The sequence below is a fragment of the Astatotilapia calliptera genome, chromosome 13 (genome assembly GCF_964374335.1).
Source record: "Astatotilapia calliptera chromosome 13, fAstCal68.1, whole genome shotgun sequence".
NCBI lineage: Eukaryota > Metazoa > Chordata > Actinopteri > Cichliformes > Cichlidae > Astatotilapia > Astatotilapia calliptera.
Genome location: NC_137434.1, coordinates 4,709,104 through 4,729,372, shown reverse-complemented (window position 1 = coordinate 4,729,372; position 20,269 = coordinate 4,709,104). Strand labels below are relative to the sequence as shown.

General features: G+C 39.2%; 2 protein-coding genes across 6 annotated transcripts in view; one reads left to right on the top strand and one right to left on the bottom strand.

The window, feature by feature from the left end:
• Window positions 1-2,238, top strand: part of LOC113034599 (stromal membrane-associated protein 1-like) — a 148,396-nt gene extending 146,158 nt beyond the window's left edge. For all 5 annotated transcript variants that reach the window (XM_026189299.2, XM_026189301.2, XM_026189300.2 and 2 more), the window contains one exon: window positions 1,680-2,238. In XM_026189299.2, coding sequence (XP_026045084.1) covers window positions 1,680-1,826 — 147 coding nt within the window. In that variant the 3' untranslated portion in view covers window positions 1,827-2,238. The remainder of the gene's footprint in view (window positions 1-1,679) is intronic.
• Window positions 2,239-8,192: 5,954 nt separating this feature from the next.
• The window catches only part of b3gat2 (beta-1,3-glucuronyltransferase 2 (glucuronosyltransferase S)), a 58,698-nt gene continuing 46,621 nt past the window's right edge, over window positions 8,193-20,269 (bottom strand). Inside the window, exon 4 of the mRNA XM_026189786.2 lies at window positions 8,193-8,883. Coding sequence (XP_026045571.1) covers window positions 8,797-8,883 — 87 coding nt within the window. The 3' untranslated portion in view covers window positions 8,193-8,796. The remainder of the gene's footprint in view (window positions 8,884-20,269) is intronic.

Sequence of the window (20,269 nt, the reverse complement as noted above, 5' to 3'; positions counted from 1 at the left end):
AATGGAAATGTTTACAGCCTGTTTTTGGCCTCATGAATAGATTCACCCTTTTAAAAAAGTGTCTTAGGGTTTAAAGCTGGGAGTGCAGGGCACCACAGTAGCTTATCTAGAGTATATGCCCAGAAGAAGCCTGAAGGCCAAAAATAAATATGTAAAAATATGCAAAAATAATCCCAACAGATGTGCTTAAAAATGTTTAAAAAAAAAAAAAATAGAAACAAAGAAAAAGGAATTCAATTAATCAAATTCTAAATCCAAAAATATGAAATGAAGTCCTTCTTACATTTGAATTTGAAAACAGTGGCCAGCAGTGTGTTGAATACGTGCAGAGGGTGGTCAGGATCCATTATTTAGCCATACATCCAGCCACTGTGCGTTTGGATCACATCAGCTGATGGAGGAATTCAGACAGTTTGTTGATTGAAAAGCAATCATCCGTCAGTAAGTTGTGGTCCTAAAGGGGTGGGCCAGCAACAATACTCAAGTAATCTGTGGTTGGTAGTAAACACAGATGTGTTTTTACATCAAATTCTCACCCAAACATCTGATTGTTGCAGCAGAAGTCATAACTCATATAATTAGAAGTGTTTTTCTGAATATATACAGGGGTAAAATAAGTATTGAACACATCACTAATTTTCTAAGTAAATATATTATTGACATGAAATTCTCAGCAGTTTGTAACAACCCATCCAATCCACACATGCAAAGAAATCCAACCATAGATGTCCAAGTTATGTGTAAGGATGAAAAATAACTTAGAGAAAAGGTGTTGAACATATGGACAGTCATCACACCATCATATCATATGATATTATATAAAAAACGAAAAATAAAGCATGTCCATAGTGTCCAACCCCAGTGGTATTAAGAGGTGTTAAAGTGTTATATCTGAATCTTCTTATGCTCTCTGAACCCTGGTGTATGAGGTTACATTTTACAACTGAGATTATTCAGCGAACATAAATTGCCTCTGAGATGCTTTGGGTTTGTTGGTTTTATATAGTTGTCTTTTATTAACCTATTACATTCACTCCTTTCTTAGTACCCCTAACAAAGTCCAAACATGAAGCTGACTGAAAGTCTGAACCCTACATTTGCCTAAAATGTGATGACCAAAGTGCCCTCACCCCAGTGTATGGAAGTCAGTAGTCCGCACTAACGCAGCTGTACAGTGCATGAAAGTGTGTGTGTGTGTGTGTGTGTGTGTGTGTGTGTGTGTGTGTGTGTGTGTGTGTGTGTGTGTGTGTGTGTGTGTGCGCACACGCGCATTTTGTGCAGAAGATGGAACGGTGAGCTGATGAGTGCTTGGTTAGCTGACACACATGCATTACTACACACACAGTACCTACACACACGCTCTCAGCTCTCTGATGACCAGATAAGTGAGCAGCACTGCACCAAAGCACATTCATAATAGATAAGACCGAATGGAGGGAAGAAGGGGGAGTGAGTTAGGGATGTGGAAGAGGGTGAGGGATTGTGAAAAGAGAGGAGAGAGGGCAGGGAGCATTTATGAACAGAGGGGATGTTAAAGAGGGTTGGAAATAAGCCAGGAAGTGGAGTTAAAGGATGGAGAAACCCCAACACTCACCTCCAGGCTCTGAAATGACAGAATAACTCTGTGTTTGCTCTGATGAACTCAAACAGTAACTTTTCTCCTCTGTTTTCTATCTCAGATGACCCAGCAGATGTCAGGCATGGCTCTGAGTGGTGGAGGGCCTGCGCCAGCTGCTTCCAGCCAATCAGGCACCCCTGGGGCCGGTTGGCCCGCAGCTCCATCCCCGGCTTCAGGCCAGACCCTCAGCACTCAGCTGTGGAAGTGACGAGGATGGGGTCCAGAGGATGTGGTGGTGGGGTGGGGAGTGGAGGGCAGCGACATGGCAAGAAAACACCCATATTTTCCAACCAATCCATGTACCTTCAGCTCTGATTATATACAACAAGGACAGTCCGTGTGCCCCAACACACCTTCACCGCAGTTCCTTTAGAGGGCCAAGATGACATCACAATGGATTGGAGCAGTAAAAAACAAAACGAAAAAAACCCGGCAACCGCTATGTTGCGTCTATAGTTGACTTCCTTTTCTTTTCTGGTTTCCTTTTTGTTGTTGTCGGAAAAAGACAAAGAAAACAAAAGAGATGTAACAAAGCTGCTGGAGCAAAGACTCCAAGTGTCTGTAATACTAAGGTGATATCATTACCAAACTGGATAGTTAGTCTCTCAGTATCTGCAGTAGATATGGCTGTCTTGTGGTTGGTCTATGCTACCTGTCCTCTCCCTTCTCTCTGCACTGTATATTGTGATGGTCCCTCTTCCTTCCCTTCCTGCTCCTTTAGGGCAAGCACAGCCTCGTAGCAGATAATCGTCCAAGCAGTACTGTATTTATGTGAAAAAAAAAAAAGTGAATCTCCTGGGTTTTTTCAGGGGAGAGAGGTCAATGCTTCAGCTCAGAAAAACTTTGGTCGAAGGTTTTTTAGCCTCTGCTAAAAAAAAATGAGGTCTCGCTGACCTGCTAATACAGTAGGTGTTACTTTTATTTTTGCACTAATGATCAAACAGTTCAACCATTTTCCCTTTGAAACGTGTGAAGTCAAGCTGTCTTGTTTCAGTCTCTGAGGGTTCAGCTTATTCCCACAGCAGACAGTGTACTGATGACTTACACCAGTGGTTTTCAGTTGTGGGGAAACCACTTGCCCAAGGTATATAATAAATCTCTGTGTTTATGGTAGACTTTTTTTTTAAATAAACAATTAAATAGCCTAAATTGTTCCATTTTCTTTTCTATTTTATGGTTTTTGTTTTGATAGTAATACTTTTTATATAAAGTATTATATAATTATAATATTTTAAAGTTAGAGAAATAAAATGTGTTATGCTTGGGCTTGCTGACATATAATCTAAAACTACTGTTTTCCCCACACATCCACAGGTCTAAATATATAAGTACATATTTTCTTGAAAAAAGAAGAAAAAACTTTGTTTGCTGTAAAACTTGAAGCTAGCAGTTAGATGCAGTTAGCTTAATTTAGCAGACGATATGTAGATATGCTAATCTGGTACTGTTCAAAATGATCCAAAAACAACAACCAAAACAAACAAACTGAAGTCTCTCTAAAGTTAAACAAAATCTCCAATGTATCGCAATTCAAACAGTTCACACTGTAAATGTAAATATATTATCACAGGTTTCCTGATTTCTAGACTTTGCGTTATTGTATGTTGTTAGCTGCTCGGCAATTGATTCACAATTAAGGTGCCAGAGTTACTCGACCCTTAGCTTATCCTTATTACATATCCGCTTATATGTCAGACAAACATCAATGTGTGTAGTCAATGTGTAGTTTTCAGTTTTTATTTTTATTTTTGACTTTTTAAAACTGTTTAAAATCTTTCCGTTCAGCTAGTTGCTACATAGCGCTAGGGCAATTCTTAACCTACAGGTGCTAGCTAAAAGAATTTTCTGGAACTGGTCACCGACTCATCTGCTTAGTTATCTAGCGACATGACAGGGACAGACTGCAATAACTGCACTCTTTCATCTTGAGTACCATGAACATACATCTCTTTAACAAACAGAAGCCATTAGCACAGTTAGCGTAGTTATTTAAAAGAGCTAATGCTTAACAAAGCCGATGCTTTGTTTGACATGTCTTTTATCGTTATATGTATTTATACACACAAACACACATATGTGTGTAGAGACACATCTCATTATCCAGTATACTTTGTCAACCGAAGGTAAACTTGTCCATGTTACTCAAATTGATGGCTGCATTAAAAAAAACAACACAAACCTTCAAATGTCAAACATTCCCTTTAAGTCTCAGTAATTGCTGGGCGGTCCCGCAGTCCCCTGGGTGCCTTTGGTGGCCTCGCTGTGATGTTTTGAAGTGTTTTAAAACCAAACGCGTTAGGTTTAGTGCAGACTGGGCTCCAACCCAGTTAAAATATTCCTTGTTGTTGAAGTGTGCACCCTCTCCCATGCGCCTTGAGGGAAATTAAATCACCACTGGAATCCTGGGATCACAACAGTATGTCTTAACTAAACTTTAAATAGCAGAGCAGGTACTGTATCAGTGGTTGATTGTGATTCTGCGTCTCAGATTTTTGTTGAGTGGTAAATATAGAAGAACTGGCAGTTTGGTCCCAACTACTGAGTTGGAAATCTGTCTTTTTATTTGAAATTCTGGACCAGTGTGACACCCAGAATGCTTGTCCTTCCATGTATGATGCTGTAACCGTATGTTCCGCCATTCGCTGTGTGATGTTTTGTTGTGTGTAGTACAAGAAAAGCACAGTTAGTCTGCAGCAAATAAACCTGGATGACCAATCAGAGGGCTAGATTGGCAGCGGGAATGGGACTGAACAGTGGTAGATTAAAGTGGACCTGTATGAAAATCCTTGATGGGTTCATCATTACATCATCATTACTCTTCAGTTCTTCAGATCACACTGCCGAGCGCCGATGCAGAGATTCATGTCTGTACAGGGTCCCTCTGCCATGCAATAACTGTAGCACTCTGTGGGAGAACGTTTATAACAACATATTCTTAATAACTTAATGTCATCCAGGTTTATTTCCAGTGTGTTTACATTTTCTGGTGCCTAGTACAGGGAAAAAGATGTGTTTTATGCATTAAAACTGTAAATATGCAGGAAATTTTCTGTGATCATCTTTGTTTAATGACTCTAAAAATATGGTTTTATCTTTTTGAGATCTTTTACTTTCTTTTCTCCTTTTTTTTTCTGATGCCTGTTTTACAAGTGAGTCATTTGAAATAAAAGCTGTTGAATCCTGGATAATAAGGCTTGTTTTTATTTCTTGTGTGTACATCAAACACAACTGTACATACAGTCCCCTCTAAACTTCAGTGCTCAGGACAATACTGCTGTCAGGAAAAGAGCTCTTTGCACATTAGAACAGTGAAAGTGGCCGCCTGTGTTGTACCGCTTATATACCAGCTTCTCCATTTCTTTTTCCTTCTCTGCTGACAGATGGGTTTCCTATGTTGTCAGCTCACAGATGCTACATTATTGATGGCTGCTTGTCAGGAGTGTTGTTACTTGATGTGGGCCACTTCCAAACTTCATTACATTCCTCATATACACGGAGGAGAAAACGCATGTTGTCACTTCATTAGGTTTATATGATCAGCTCATTCTAATAATTAAATAGTATTTAGGCATCAATCAACCTTAACAGCATTAACTTTGAGACATTCATGTGATTTAATTTAAACAAAGAAGACCGGGGCGGCTTTTCCTGACAGAATCTGATTGGCATTTCACAGCCAGCAGTCGAACTGACATTACTGTGAAATCTGAGCTAAAACTTTGATGAAAAGGATTCAAACTGTTTTGTTTTTTTTTAAACACACCCAAATTTTTCAGGGGAATTATGGGAAGAATAGTAATGTCCCAGTAATTTAGGAAATACACTTTCTTCAGTTTCCAAGAGTGAGGTTGGAAAAAATGTTTTATTAATTACAGAGTTGGAGCCTAGCTTAGCATAAAAACTACCAGAGAAGGAAAGCTAATTGCCTGCCCCTAATTAAAGTTCAAAGATGCCTCTACAAACACATTTGAAGCTAGTTACTACATTATCTCTAGAATTTTTTTTAAATTAAATTGTAGTGGGTTATGTTGCATTTTATAGCAAAGACTGTAATCTTGCTAGAATGCTAGCAAGATATTCGGCCAGATTCCTTAAAGGATCAGGATAGCCATTTCTGCTCTGTTTAGCTAACAATGAGCAAAAATTCAACACAGGATGTGTGGAGGTGTTTAGGGTCATTACTGGGGTTATTTTTTTAAATAATTATATTTTACCTTCCAGTCTTCACGCTAAGCTAATTTTATGTTGAAAGCCTTCTGATGCCAGTTTTTGGCATGGGTGTGAAATTGGTACCAGTAAACAATCATGTTTCTAAAACTGTAGGGATCCAGAAATACCTTCTTCTTTTTTCAATCAAACTTACATTAGGGTACTTGCCAATACTAAGAACAGAGATATTTAATTACAGAATTCAAATAAATGTTTCCTGTAACATGAATGCTCAGTTGGCTCTGTATCATCAAACTGATGTTCCTTTAAGGCCATCTAATATCAGAGGTGGGACCAAGTCATTGTTTTGCAAGTCTCAAGTAAGTCTCAAGTCTTTATCCTCAAGTCTCAAGTCAAGTCTCAAGTAATGTCAGGCAAGTCAGAGTCGAGTCTCAAGTCACTGGTGTAAAAGTCCAAGTAAAGTCACAAGTCTGAAACTTTGAATTTCAAGTCATTTCGAGTCTTTAAAAAAAAACGAAAAAAAGCATGTTGCAGTTTTATGCTAAATGTAAATATTAGACCATGTAATTTTTAAATCTGTGTTTTTCTCAACACATGACAAAATAGTGAACGTAGAAAATATACACAAATTGTGAAATTGCACCTCTTTAAAATGCAGCTCAATTAAACCTAGCTCCAAGAATAATTTTCACCGACAGTTCTGAGATAAGCTGCATGTTATTCTTGGATGCGGTTGTAGGACCAGCTTTAAAATCACATGACAAAAATATCATACACATTAAAAAAAACTGCATCACCAACGTAGCCTGGACAACATTTGCAAGTTAGATGAAGTCAGCTATCTCATCTTAGCATATTTATATGCATATTTATAATTATACGCTTCTTGGTGTGAGTGCATACACTCATGAAGTTTAGTAACTTCAGGTCACTGCAACAAGCCCAGGTACAGTTTACCGACGGATGGGTGCAGGACCTTGAAATGCACCGTGTAGAAAGTAAAGACCATCGTACGTATCATAAGTTTACCAGTCTCACAAATCGTCGTCATAAATACACATTCGTTAACCGTTTATTAATAGGACCTTTGAGCTCAATGGTAATTAATTAGCAGTGGAAATAATTTCTGGTAGCATCACAGAAATGTAGCAGTGACAACAATATTGTATGCTGTAATCCTACTGTGCAATTAGTGATACAAAACAACTGTTTTATCCTGTGAATAAAAGTATATGTTTTTGTCAATGTACCATAATAACAGAAGCGAAACGCAATATTGTGTCAGGACAATTCACTATTTATGCACAATAAACACAATAAACAAAGGAGCATAGCGCGACAATTTCTGTTCAGCGCCAGACTTGCTTGTAACCTATATCACCAATTATGTTAAAAAAATGACGCATTAACTACAACAGCAGACTGACCTTTGTGTAAATGCTTGGAGCAGACTAACATGTGAGCTGGAGTGTTCTGGGACGTTATATTTGGTCTTTGAATGGCTGCAATCCAGTCGCCTCTTTGTTACTTCGGAAACATGGCTCGAACAATTTCTCTTCAACGACATAATCCGATAACAACCGATCTCTTTACCCGTCGGCTTCCCGTGGCTGTCATGCGACCGGCTATTGCAGTTAATAATACAACAGCTTCTTGACATTTTTGTGTTTCTTTTTATCGCTGTATAACTGATTTTAATTGAAAGCCTGCGTCCGCTAGTACCGCTTGCCACGAGTTCCCAGAATCCTTTGCGGTTCTACCCGTGAATGACGTCACATTTTCAATCTCCATATAATATGCATGTTAAATTTTATATTTGGGGTAAAATATCAAGTCTTTTCAAGTAAACCGGTTCAAGTCCAATTCAAGTCCCAAGTCATTGGTGTAAAAGTCCAAGTCAAGTCACAAGTCTTAGAACATTTTTTCAAGTCAAGTCTAAAGTCATAAAATTAATGACTCGAGTCCAAGTCATGTGACTCGAGTCCACACCTCTGTCTAATATCATTTGGATTTGCAGACTTTGGGCAGTGACTGGGTATGTTGTCTTACTGCCTCTGTTGCTGTTTCTAATTGAGTCTTCAATAGACTACTAAGGGTGTCCTCTTCCTCTCGCCCTGTGGCAGCCTAGAAAGGCCTTAATCCACAGTAACAACGTTCCTGATGAGTTTATGATCTCAATCACACATTTTAAATCCTAATGAATACAACACAATTCTTATTTTGCAAATTTTAGTCCCAATAAGTGTCCACAAGAACAATAAAGTAGAATATACTTTAGGGTGGGCTTACTTGTGGACTGAAAAGCAGCTACCCTATAAACATGTAGTGTCCTTCAGTTTCACAGCTGTGCTTGTGATGTCTGGTTTCAAAAATGCTGATGACAGTCATAACACTGAACTCAAAGTTTTGGGAACAGGACTTTACAAACTAGTGGGAGAGCCAACTCCTAGAGGAGAGGTTAGCATTGTGTGACAGCTGTTATCAGAGTAGCTACATGAACACAGTATCAAACGGGTAAACAATACTGGTGTTGGTATCAGTGCATCCCTACAAAAATGTTAAACATTCCTTTCACACTAGGAAACCTTAGCAGTATGCCTCACATCCGGCACACAAGCCTTTTCTTCTTTTAGCAATTCTATCACAATTTCATGGTTTTAATTAGGACACAGAATTGTTAATTAAAAAAAACATATCAATGATTCGATGCGTCTCACATGGCACTTTTCAGTTCAGCAACACGATATGTTACATTTCTAGTAACATTTACTTTTTACATCAGCAGGCTGTGGATGCGAGGAAATGAACAGTCTAGGTCATTCCAGTTTGTAAAAGGTATTTGGTGCTATCCAGTTCTCACAGAGCATGTTTGAAAGACAGCAAGGAGTCTTGAATCATGCAGCTCCTCAGAGACTCTGTCCATCACCAGCAGATTGTATTAACCCGAAAGGCAGAGGAAAGCAGAGTGCTGCTGGAAGTCTCAGCCAAGAGATGACGGGCAGCCCCGATCACACCTCGATGGCGACGGTGTCCTTTCGATGTTTGGGCTCGTTTGCGAGATGTGGTTTCTCTGTGCGAGTGTGCCAAACCAGCACCTGAAAAAGAGAAGAGGAAGAATCAGAAAATCTGCCGGCAAAGAAAGCGTAATGCACTAAAAAAAGAGTAGAAGAAAGGCAGTCGTGTGAAACACACTCCCGTTGATGGTTTCATGCAACAACAATAACAAAGAAAAGGAATACACCAGCAAACCATCAAACAGATATAAAAACATATGAGGGTGGGGGATTGGTTTTACAATAAATATCAGGGTACATTAAACTCATTTTATTGTTGAGATATAGAAATGCAACATCACCAGGAAAACAAGTCTATCAGAACAAACGTAATAACTACACATGTAATGTATCATATTACTTTCCATTACACATATAAAAAAATAAAGAACCAGCAGATGATACTGATACTGTTTCACTCTTTGTTTGATAACTGTCCGCTATTGTCAACTAATAATAGTAGGCTAAATCTGTCATGAGTGTATGACAGTGGGAACAGCTCTACTCGGGGGGCTCTGTCCCTCCTCTCTCCTCCTGTATAGCTGCACAATGGTGGTCTGATAATGTGCCTCACTGTTCATTTTCTTACAAGCTTTCTTATGTTTCCAGAAAAAGCCTTCACAGAACCTGACTTGGACTTGATTCCCATTTTAAAAAGCATGTTTACAGCCTTGCACACAAATCCGTTTGGTGTTTTGGATACTGATGAGACTTAAAGTTAGGGGTGGGGCTGCTTTGACTGACAGGTGTGTCCACACAGGAGGTTGTAGCTGTGTGCTAGCTTGGAGATGGCGGAGTGTTCGTTTCCTCTGTATTTGTGCAGTTGATGGTTTTTGAAACATATCTGATTGAATTATCTAGATTTAGTGACAGAAATTGTTATTAATCACTTATTTAGCACAAATTGAAAGCCTTGTGTGATACCCTGGAACTAAAAGGTTGTTAGGTGTTGGAAAAAACAGAGTTTAAGTTAACATGCATGCGGCATGGTGCTTTGATCTTTACTGAGATGGAAGGTGTGTCCTTTTAACTGCACAAATCACTGTCCTTTTATTCTTCTATGAAAGTATAAACTATTAGGATTTTAATACAAAAATTTGAGGTACAATATTTACTGACACAGATCAGTGGTGATTTCTACTCAGTGGCTTCTTGGTGTCAGTATGAAACCAATGTACTGGTCTAAATCAAGTGTGCAGTTGTATTTCCACTCATTGCAGATGCATTTTGAACCTTCAGTCCTCGATGATCTGCATATGAAATGCCCCATGGAGTAAAAAACAAATCTGTGTTCTCTGCAGCAGAGATAGCATTGTATCCTCCTGCTGTTGGATTTGATGGTGCTGGTGTGCTGCGAGGGATTCCACTTGCAGGAAACAGCCTGACACCTCGAAATGGTTTGAATCAAAAGCAGCACGCACCTCACTGCAGCTGTTTGTCTTGTGTTTTCAGTCAATTTCACAGCAATATATTGGTGAGAAAACAGTACAATGGATGCAACGATTGATATTTTCCTGGAGAGGAGAACAAATTCCATTCCATGTAGTTTCAAATGAGTTTTTTTGGGGGGGAGTTTATAACTAATGAGCCCATAATTCAAGTGTGTCCGAAACTGCACACACAGTGACTCACAAAGGCATGATTTATTGCTGGCTGTGGACACTGACGTTGTTTTTGCGCTTCTTCAGGTGGAACGTGTCACTTCCTGCACACTGAGCTGCTAATTGGCCCGCTTTGCATATCTAACGAGGCTAATGTAGCAGCCGCTCCAGAGCTGTGGGGGAAATGGTATCTGTGCGTGCGCGTGCCAATTATGCAGCCAGAGTGCGCTCCCTGTTCCCCGTATACTCTTCTCTTCCCCCCAGTTTGCTCTCTGTTTTCCTCATTCATCAAGTCCACTTTCTCTCCCATGGCCTTACTGCTGGTTTTACCTCAGTCCTATTTCCTGCTCTAGCTTTCGTTTCCACCCTCAGGCAACTCGGAGACAAAAAAAGCTTTTTCAGGTTAGAGAGCTCTGTGCTTTTTTCCCCCTTAATAGCATATGGTGGGGGAAGGCCTGTTTCTACCTATGAGCAAGAGGAACTTATATAGCAGAACTTTTACCTTAAAGGGGACCTATTATGTTTTTGGCTTTTTCCTTTCAGAGCTCTTCAGATCACAATTGGAGCAAAGCGGAGGCTGTGATGTCACCCATTGGTTTTGGATTTAACAGTAGTGTTTGGCTGCCATCATGTTTGATGGAGTTTGATTAAAAGTTGGATGCTAACTTATCATACTTAAGTAGCATGCTGCATAAATAAAATGCACAGGTGCATCATGCAGACACACAAACCTGCTTGTCTTTAGCCTTCTGAATTTTCCTTTAACTCTTTAAATCTATTTTAAATCTATTCAGTTATGTTTTATTGAGCTTGATATTTGTATTTAGCTCATCTCACTTTTGTACTTTGACGTTGTGTTTTAGATTGCTCTTCAAGTTTTTGTATTCAGGTTTATTTGTTGTGTCTTTTTTCTTGAGCTCTTCGTTTTTATTAGTATTGGGTTGTGGTTTGATTCTATATTTGATTTGTATCCTTTTATGTCATTTGAGAGTTTTTGGTTCTTGTCGTCAGCCTTGCAGATAGCCTGGGCTGCTGGAGGCTTCCCGTGATGCATTGAGTGCTTCTTCTTCACTCACTTCTTTTCACTCTGTGTGTGTTTATACACCACTTTGCATTTAATCATTAGTTATTCATCTCTGGCTCTCTTTTGTCCTGTCTTCCTCCTCTTGCCCTGAACCGGTTACTTCATATGTCTGCCCCTCACTGAGCCTGGTTGTGCTGTAGGTTTCTTCCTATTAAAAGGAGGTTTTTTTTCTTCCCACTGTCACCAAGGGCTTTCTCATGTGTGATGACTGATTGGTGGGGTTTTCTCTGTATTATTGTAGGGTCTTTACCTTATTCCACTCTAAAAAGGGCCTCAAGGTGACTGTTGTTGTGATTTGATAAAAATATAAATAAAACTGAACTGATGTGAAATTTAGGTTCTAGCTTTGGCCTTAGTGTTTTCTCCCTGTGCTCATGTTTAGTTCAGCGTGTCTTGTTTTCATTTCAAAGTTTCTGCTTAGGTTTTGTTTTCTTTTACTTAGACTTTGAATTACAACTTTTATTTCCTCATTATTCTATTGTGTTGTTTCCTTATTGAGCCTCTGGTTTCTGTTTGCTTTGTGCTCTTCAAGGAATGAATTCAGAAATTATTTTGGTGTTTCCCAGTTTCTTGAATTTATAGATTGGTGTCATTGTCCCTCCTCTATCTCATTCTGAGTTTGTTTTATTTTTGTTTTTTTAACCTCACTTCTTTTTTATTTCTGTGTCCTGTCCTGTACATGCGCATCTCATTTACCCCCTGCATTCAATTCCCTTTCAGTTTGTGTATAAATAGGCATTCCTTCATTCACTGTTTCATCATCCACACGCGCTGCGTATCCCCTACAACGTTTTAGTTTCATATTCCAAGTGATTTTCAGGCTTTTAAATTCCCTGCTAATTTTTGTCTTGATGCACGCTCAATCTTCCAGGTAATAAAGTTCTGAAAGTCAGAAAGGAAGCTATATCCACGTAGATGAGTGACAATATGTCTTCTCCCAAGGCGAGGGCCAGCATGGCGAGCCAGATGGCTGGCTTGCTGTTCCTCCCATTTACATGAATTAAGAGTTAGCACTTTGTGTGTCTTCCAATCAGCACTGGGCCCTACACTCTGGTCCTTGAAAAGAACTGCTCCACATAGAAGATTGCTAAGTAATGGACTAATAATGCACTGGAATTTCAAACTTCTTGGATTGCTCATACCACAAAAGGCACCAACACAGTGGAAAGGTCCAGTTCAATGACTATTTAGTGGATGTGAGCTGCCTCTATTCAGACTCCTATCAAAGGGGCCAAGCCCCTAAATCCAACATCCAGTTAAATAAACACACATTTCTTTAAGTGCCATCTCCTGATGTCTTATGTGCTAATTATTGCTCCTTCAAACAGGAGCTTTTGCTCTTGGTATCGAAACAGTGACACAAATTTTTAAGAAAAAGGGTTCCAGCAACCAACGACACTTTTAAATACCTCTGTGATGTCAGTGGTTTATATCAAAACAGTATTTCAGAACCTGCTGTACAGAAAGGACACAGCTTTGATTTACCTAATATAAAACAGACCAATTTAGGTGTTATTATTATTATTATTATTTTTTTACTGGGTCACTTCCGCTAACAATGATTTTAAATTTCCTTCAGACTCCCTGTGACAAAAGTCTAGGAAGGGAGCACTAGAGTGAAGTAGAGTCAGATTGAAAAGATAATCATGGCACAGCAAGGAAAAAGTGAGAACTCATTTTGGATTCAGCACCATACTGCAGATGGATTAAAGTAAGGCTGCTTTTTACAAAAGTCACTATGAATAAAAAGAAGCATGTCAGTTTTGCAACTCAATTTGCAACTTAGCAACATGGAGTGTATTCAAATGAATCTGAAATTATGTTTTACTTCTCTCTTCTCTGTAATATGCACACTGCTGGCCAAAATGGCCAAGAAATTTCAAATAATCATGTCAGCCTATGTAAATATAATCCAGACCCAGAGCGAAGAACTCAGACTTCAGGCTGCTCTAAAGGCTCAGTTTCCCTGGCTAAAAGAGAGATGGTGTTCAATTTTAAGTCTAAGAATAAAATATGTGAAGATGGAAATGAGCGTCATCAGTTTCGTCTAATGGTTTAAACTTCATTTAAACTGAAATCAATTCTGCTTAGCAGTGATTCCAAATCTTTGGAGAGAATTTACCTGATTGTCACGACTTGGGATTTTATTTATTAAGACCTTTCCTCACTTGCTGCTTCCAGTGTCTATAAGCTTCTCCAGGCTCGGTTCTTACATTCAATTGAATCTGAAATATCTCTCACTCGACAGAAAGGAAAAATGCATTCCTAATTTGTAAATGCACTCAAGATGCTTTAAGGATTGTGTCACCAAAAACCAGACCAAGAAGTGGTCAGAGATGTGTTTAGCCACATTAATGCCACTAAAATTAAGTTTGGCAGAAAGCTGAGAGCCATTTGTAATGAAATAGACAGCAGTGCAGTCTTTCACCCCAGAGCTCCCTGGGTCCCCTGTCATTCTGTCTTCTTTCTTTTTTTAAATCTTCCTCAATCAATCTATGTATCCTCTTTTCTCTGCATAGGCTTTTACCCTCCTCATCCTTTCTCTCTCCTCGAGCTCCTTTCCCTCCTGTGCTATCATCTGTCTCCATCTGTTCCCGCCATCCCCCTCCTTTCTTGTCCTGTCACTGCTGTCTGTTGCCGTTACTCTCTCGATCTAACTACATTACAGCTCCTGACAGTCGTCTCCAGATACTGACCCAGCCGTCAGATGAGCGTTTCTGGCCTACATTGTCAAGGTCGACGTTCAGGTTCTATGGTCTGATCCCAGATACCGTCCTCAAAGTGCCCAGAGCTGGAGTTAGGGTGTGTCTGCTGGTAAAAGTAATATCTTCCAGTAATATGAATAATAATAAGCCAGTTCAGACCAGTCTTAACCAATAAAACCAAGAACAAGGTGTAGACCCAAAATGATTACAGTTCATACTAAAAACAGGCCCTGAAATAGGGTGTGCTTCTCACTCAGATGCATTACTCCCTCACAAAGCCAAACTGAATTTTTAAACACTGAGATACTGACAGTTACCATTTACAGTCTGAGTAATTTCAGAGTTTATCTGTGGAAAAGCTGAAGCTACTAGTTGCCACACAGCAGCCAAGAAGCATAAAGGATTTAGTTTGTAAAGAGAGGTGGTCAAAGTCTCTCCTGAGATGTGTGCAAACCCAATAAGAAAAACACAGGTTTTTCCAACTGTAAAACCATTCCTGTTTTGGGGTTGTCTCCCCGCAAAGACACCAAACCAGCTGAAACTGATTAACAGCCCCCTCTGCTACTTAATGTTGACACTCGCTGTGGCTCTATGTGTCTGTGAGATTTCATGTGCAGGTAGATACATTTGTCAAACTTGCTACAGAGCCAAACGAATTGTCTCCAGTATTTGTGCGAAGCCAACAGGTCATTCCTGCTATATTTTTACCTTTAACTCCTCATGTAACTCTACAAGGCAAAAAAACAGCTAGCTGCTGTTTAAACCTCTATTTACGAGGAGTAGCCAATTAAACGAAACCTAAAGAGAGACGGGCCTTTCAGAATCATGCAAAGTTGCTTAAGTAACATCTAATGAGCAGAACAGGAACTTAATTTGTGTGATAAAGTGACAGATCCTGATAAAAATCATGACCAAAACTGAAGCAAAATTGAAAGCTACACTGCTCAATAGTGAAGAGTAGTGTAGCTACTGTGTAACTGATTGTTATGACTTGGAATTTTATTCCATAAGACCTTTCGGCATTTGCTGTTTCCACAGTTTCACCTCAAGCTAAAAAGGGCAACATTTTTCTTTATATTATACTTATGTGCTTAATATTCAACTTTTTCAGAGGTGGCAGTGTAAAAAGTTTATGCAAAGATTTATGTCAGTCTAGTTTTTTTTTTTTTTTTAAGTCAAACTGCATGTTTACAAATACTTTTGATTAGAAACTGTATTACCCAGTAAGCTTTTACCTTTTACTTTTTGATTTTTAGCACTAGGTATTATTTATATACTTAAACTAAACATGATTTAGATTCCACAGTCTTTGTTGTTGCCTTGTCATTTTTTACTGATGTGTCTATATGACAGATGTGACAGTGTGTGAGACGCGCTGCGTTCTGCACTGTCTGAGCGATGTTTCGCGTTTTAGCCTCACATGAGTGACTTTATGAGTGATGATGTCACATCCCTTTGCTATTGTAACGCTGACGTGATAAATGCTGATACCACATCGTCCTTTCTGGGCTGCTCTGGCTGATGACTGATGATGTCACGGGCTGCTAATAACCTGTATTAATATCAGCGGCAGGGCGCCTCCATTAGTGTAATGGGGTTGATAATGATGATGATAGTTTCAACACAGAGCTGTCTGCAGCAGCCGCAGCCATCAGTAAATGATGATCCAGCAGCTCCAGGGGATCTTTATCTATTCCCTGCAGGAAACATTTACCCATAACCCATCAGGGACTTGGACCCAACACTGTGACCTGCACACACATATACTGAACCACAATGATTAAATTCTGTATTTGCTTATTTCGGATAAAACAGCAGCTTTGGTATTTTTTTCTGAAAATAAAAAGTACTTGAATGCAAGCCTTAAAGAAAGTGAAGTTAAAGTACTCCACTGGTAAACAAGTCTTTGAGTTGTACCATCATCGGTTCGTAGCAGGAAAATCTGGGCACTGTTGTGTGTAACAAGCTGTAATGGTGAAGTGAAATAATATTAATAGAGTAAAGTGCACTAAAAGCTTACCAACAAGAGTCCCACCAAACATAATGAGAGTGAGAGTGGGTGAGAGGAAAGCCAACAGGGAGGCATCATCATCATCTGAGCTTTAGTTGTGTAACACTTGTGACCAAAGTTTGTCATCAAATCAAAAACTATTTCAGCATTCATGAAGAGATGTTATCATTGCTGGTGTGAAACTCCAAAATGCTGAGAACTCTGTGCTGTGATTCCTCCGTGTACTCTCACTAACACCTGTGTGCTAATGTGTGGCGTAATTAACAAAGAAAACTGTTATTTAAACTGATCGGATAATGTGACAATAGAGATCAGTTGACTACATCATCCTATTGTCATAATATCAGATTGACTGATTATTAATTTATTTATATTTGAGTCGGTATCGGGCCGATAGCCAGTCCACACATCGGTGCATCAGTATCTCTCTCTCCAGCAGGCTTCTTACGCCAAGCTTTTTAAAAGTAATGCAACAGTCGACGTAAATACCTCCTGTAAAAAGTAATTTACAATTTTTTTCCCTCAAAATTATGTGCTTTTACACTTAACTGCAGGTTAAAAATCTTAACCTGAGTGTGTGCATATTTCCTCTAGCAGTGGGATTGTTCATATCCTGAGTAACCTGGGATACAATAGAAACACAATATGTTGCCCACAATAACAAAGTTGGTTTTTTTTAATAACAATAATAATAATGATGTCGATATTATGAGATACTCGATACACTGCAAGGCAATCATCAGTGATTAGGGATGGGAACTGAGAACCGGTTCTCGTAGATTGGTTCCCAGTAGTCAATTCCTTGGAATTGTTAGTCTGCCTGCCTTTCGAAAATAGAAAAATAGCTAAAGTCTAGAGCAGGGCTGGGGGACTCCAGGCTTTGAGTGTCGCTGTCCTGCAGGTTTGTCCTTGATCCAACACAGCTGATTTAAATGGCTAAATTACCTCCTCAACATGTCTTGAAGTTTCAGGTGTGATTCAGGTGTGTTGACCCAGTGCGACATCTTGAGGCCTGGAGCTCCCCAGCCCTGGTCTAGAGGATGGATATGGGCATTTATTTTTATTGCACAAAAGGACGAGATAAATGGTAAAGTGGAAAACTGCATCCAGGACAGAAACAACCAGATTATGCTGCTAACACAACTTCACTTCTTTGCAAGCATCTGTCGAGATACCAGGCTAATGCTAAGCTAGCCAAGACCCCAGGTGAACGCTGAGTGGATGCCGACCCCAGCAGCCAGATCCTGAGGCTGCAGCCTCTATTTCTACCTGTTCACGTTTATAAAGCAGAATTGCTCTGGTTTGAATTCTACAATGAGAACCCAATGACAACTGATAAGAGAATCAATAAGGAATCGAATCGCTAACTGATATCAATAATGGAATCAGAATTGCTAAATTCTTATCAATTCCCATCCCTATCAGCGATACAGCGCGATACCTGTGTAACTGAAAAAGATAAAGCACTATTGTTTTTCCGCCCCTCATCCCCGCCCACAAAAGTTACAGACCCATCTGTGGTTTTTGTCCCATTTTCTGAATAAACTCAGTTGAGCTTGTACAAACACATGTTAGAGATGTTTTTAATTTTGTTTCTTTGTTTTGCTTATTTTTATTCAGCATTTTTCAGGTAATTGCAACACTTATGTAGTACAACATCAATATTAAGTTATTAACTCTAATATAGTCATTGAATTTAATAATGTGTTACTTACCTTTACATTCTCTATAAAACCTTTTTAAGTCAGTGATAATTACAACATGTTTTCCATCAGATTGCTTAGTTTTACGCTCCTCTTTCATTTTCTGCAACAGCCTCACTGTCTTCAGCTTCAACAGCAGCAGAAACTAATGAACTAATTATGTTTGTTGGGCCACACTGTGGATCCTTTTGAGGCTCCGCTGTTGACAAAAAAATAAAATAAAATCTGGCAACAGCAATGATGTCCTCACGACGCAACTAAAAGAAACATTTTAAAACAACGAAGCTTCACAAGGTAAAACTCACTGAAAATGTGATGGAGTTCAGCAAATGTCTAATTAATCATTTTAGGAATTTAGTAAAGAATAAGAATAGACAACTCGATACATTTAAGAAATCAATTTAAACCTGAAGGTGTCGGGAGGACAAAGATCACAGGGCCACCAGAATCCTTTAAAACCCTCTCTCTGGGAAACCATAAACACCCCAACCCATTTTTACAGAACAGCCAGTAGCTTTTGATGTATTGGGTACGGATGAAATGTCCCAGTGGGCATTATCAGGATGTATTTCTCAGAAGAAATGATCAATAAACTTGAGTAAAATTGATAGAGCTATAGAAGTTATTGCAAATAAATAACTCTTGAATCTGAGGATTTCTGTCACTGATCCTCAAATTCATCCACTGAAAAAACAAACACTGGTGTGATGGATAACCAGTGGTCACTGCTGACTGGTCTGGAGCTAAAAAAGTCAAACTGGCTCTAAGGCGTTAATAAGAAAAGCACCCAAAAAACAAAACAAAGAGAGCATGTAAATGCCACTTGCAGACTTGGTACTTTTTGGAACAGCTGTAGGCATCGCACGTTGAGCTCAAGCTCATGTATTCCTTGAAAGGTAAAAACATAATAGGATCCATTTGTCACAAAAAGTCCTTTAAGGCGCCTCTGTGATGGTTGTCAAGAGGATGAGTGGCTTCATAAAACCGGGTGCCAACAGGGGCTGTGGCGATTTGAGATGAGCTGCATCGATCTAAGCTGTCTAAGCACACAACTAGAATTGATAGCGCTATAACGCACTTTCTATTCAATTCAGGCTGTGTGTGTCTAAGTTTAGACTGTGCCACTAGCTTAAAGCATGACTCATGCTGTCAATAGCAGAGGGGGAGGGGGATACCCCATGGTTACTGCTGTGATGGTCACTATCATTATGGCTGTATTTGTGCCCCAGACACACAAATGTTGTGCACATGCTAGATTAAAACTGATAAATTGGATAAATAAATTGGGCTTTTATTAAGCACTAGCCTGTGCGATTCACCTCCAGTGTGCAGGTCACTGCAGTTTGATAACTCTGGCTGAATGTGGCCTATTTACAAACTGCATATTGAGATATACTAGTGTTTGCTCCTGACATGTTGGCCTGTCATTCAGTTTCACAAAATGTGCACAGCTGCTTAATGTTTGGACTTTAAACATTTATATAGGAGTAAAAATAAAAGTTGCTTTCCATCTGTAGTGGAGAAGAATGTAATGCATTGTGTGAGTTAGAATTCAGGTTTGCTCAGTGACCTTGAGCCTGTGTGCATATAAGAAAAAAAAGAAAAACATTAAAAAATTTTTTTTACTTAGGACGGAAAGAGAAAACAGCCAGTGGGCTCCCTAAAAGTGATTGTGATTCCACCTTCTTCAAGGTGTAGAGACACACAGATACAGTTGTGCAACACCAAATGCTTCATTTTTTCTTTAGCCTCTTGTGTCATTGGTGAGAACTGCATCTCTCCAGCCTTTAACAAGTACAATGTCCTCTCACAGGATGTTAAAAACACTTCTAATCAATGATTATTTGGCCCCGTTAAATTGAAATCTGCATTAAATAAATGTTAAAATTAAACAGATACAGATACTGACACACCACAGCTATATCAAATATATAGCACTGTTATCATTTGGACATTGTAGATCAGGTCCAACGTAGATCGTTGTAGATCGTTGTAGATCAGGTCTAATGTAGATCGTTGTAGATCAGGTCCGGTCTATCAGTATTCTAGCAGTTTAGTAAAGATTAAGACTAGACACCTGGTTTTTGAGACATATTTCAGGGAACAATTTGAACTTGAAGGTGACGGGCCAAAAAACAAGGGTCAATATTAGGATTAATGTCTTGGCTAAAAGAACTAAGAGAGGTCTTCACTGACATAAGCAAAACTCGCAGCCTTAAGTGGATAAATCCAGTTTCCCTCTCTTAGTGATATCATTTTACTTACGATGGGAGTGTGAGCTAATGGTTATGGCAGGATTTGAACTGGTCGAAAACAGCTGTGTA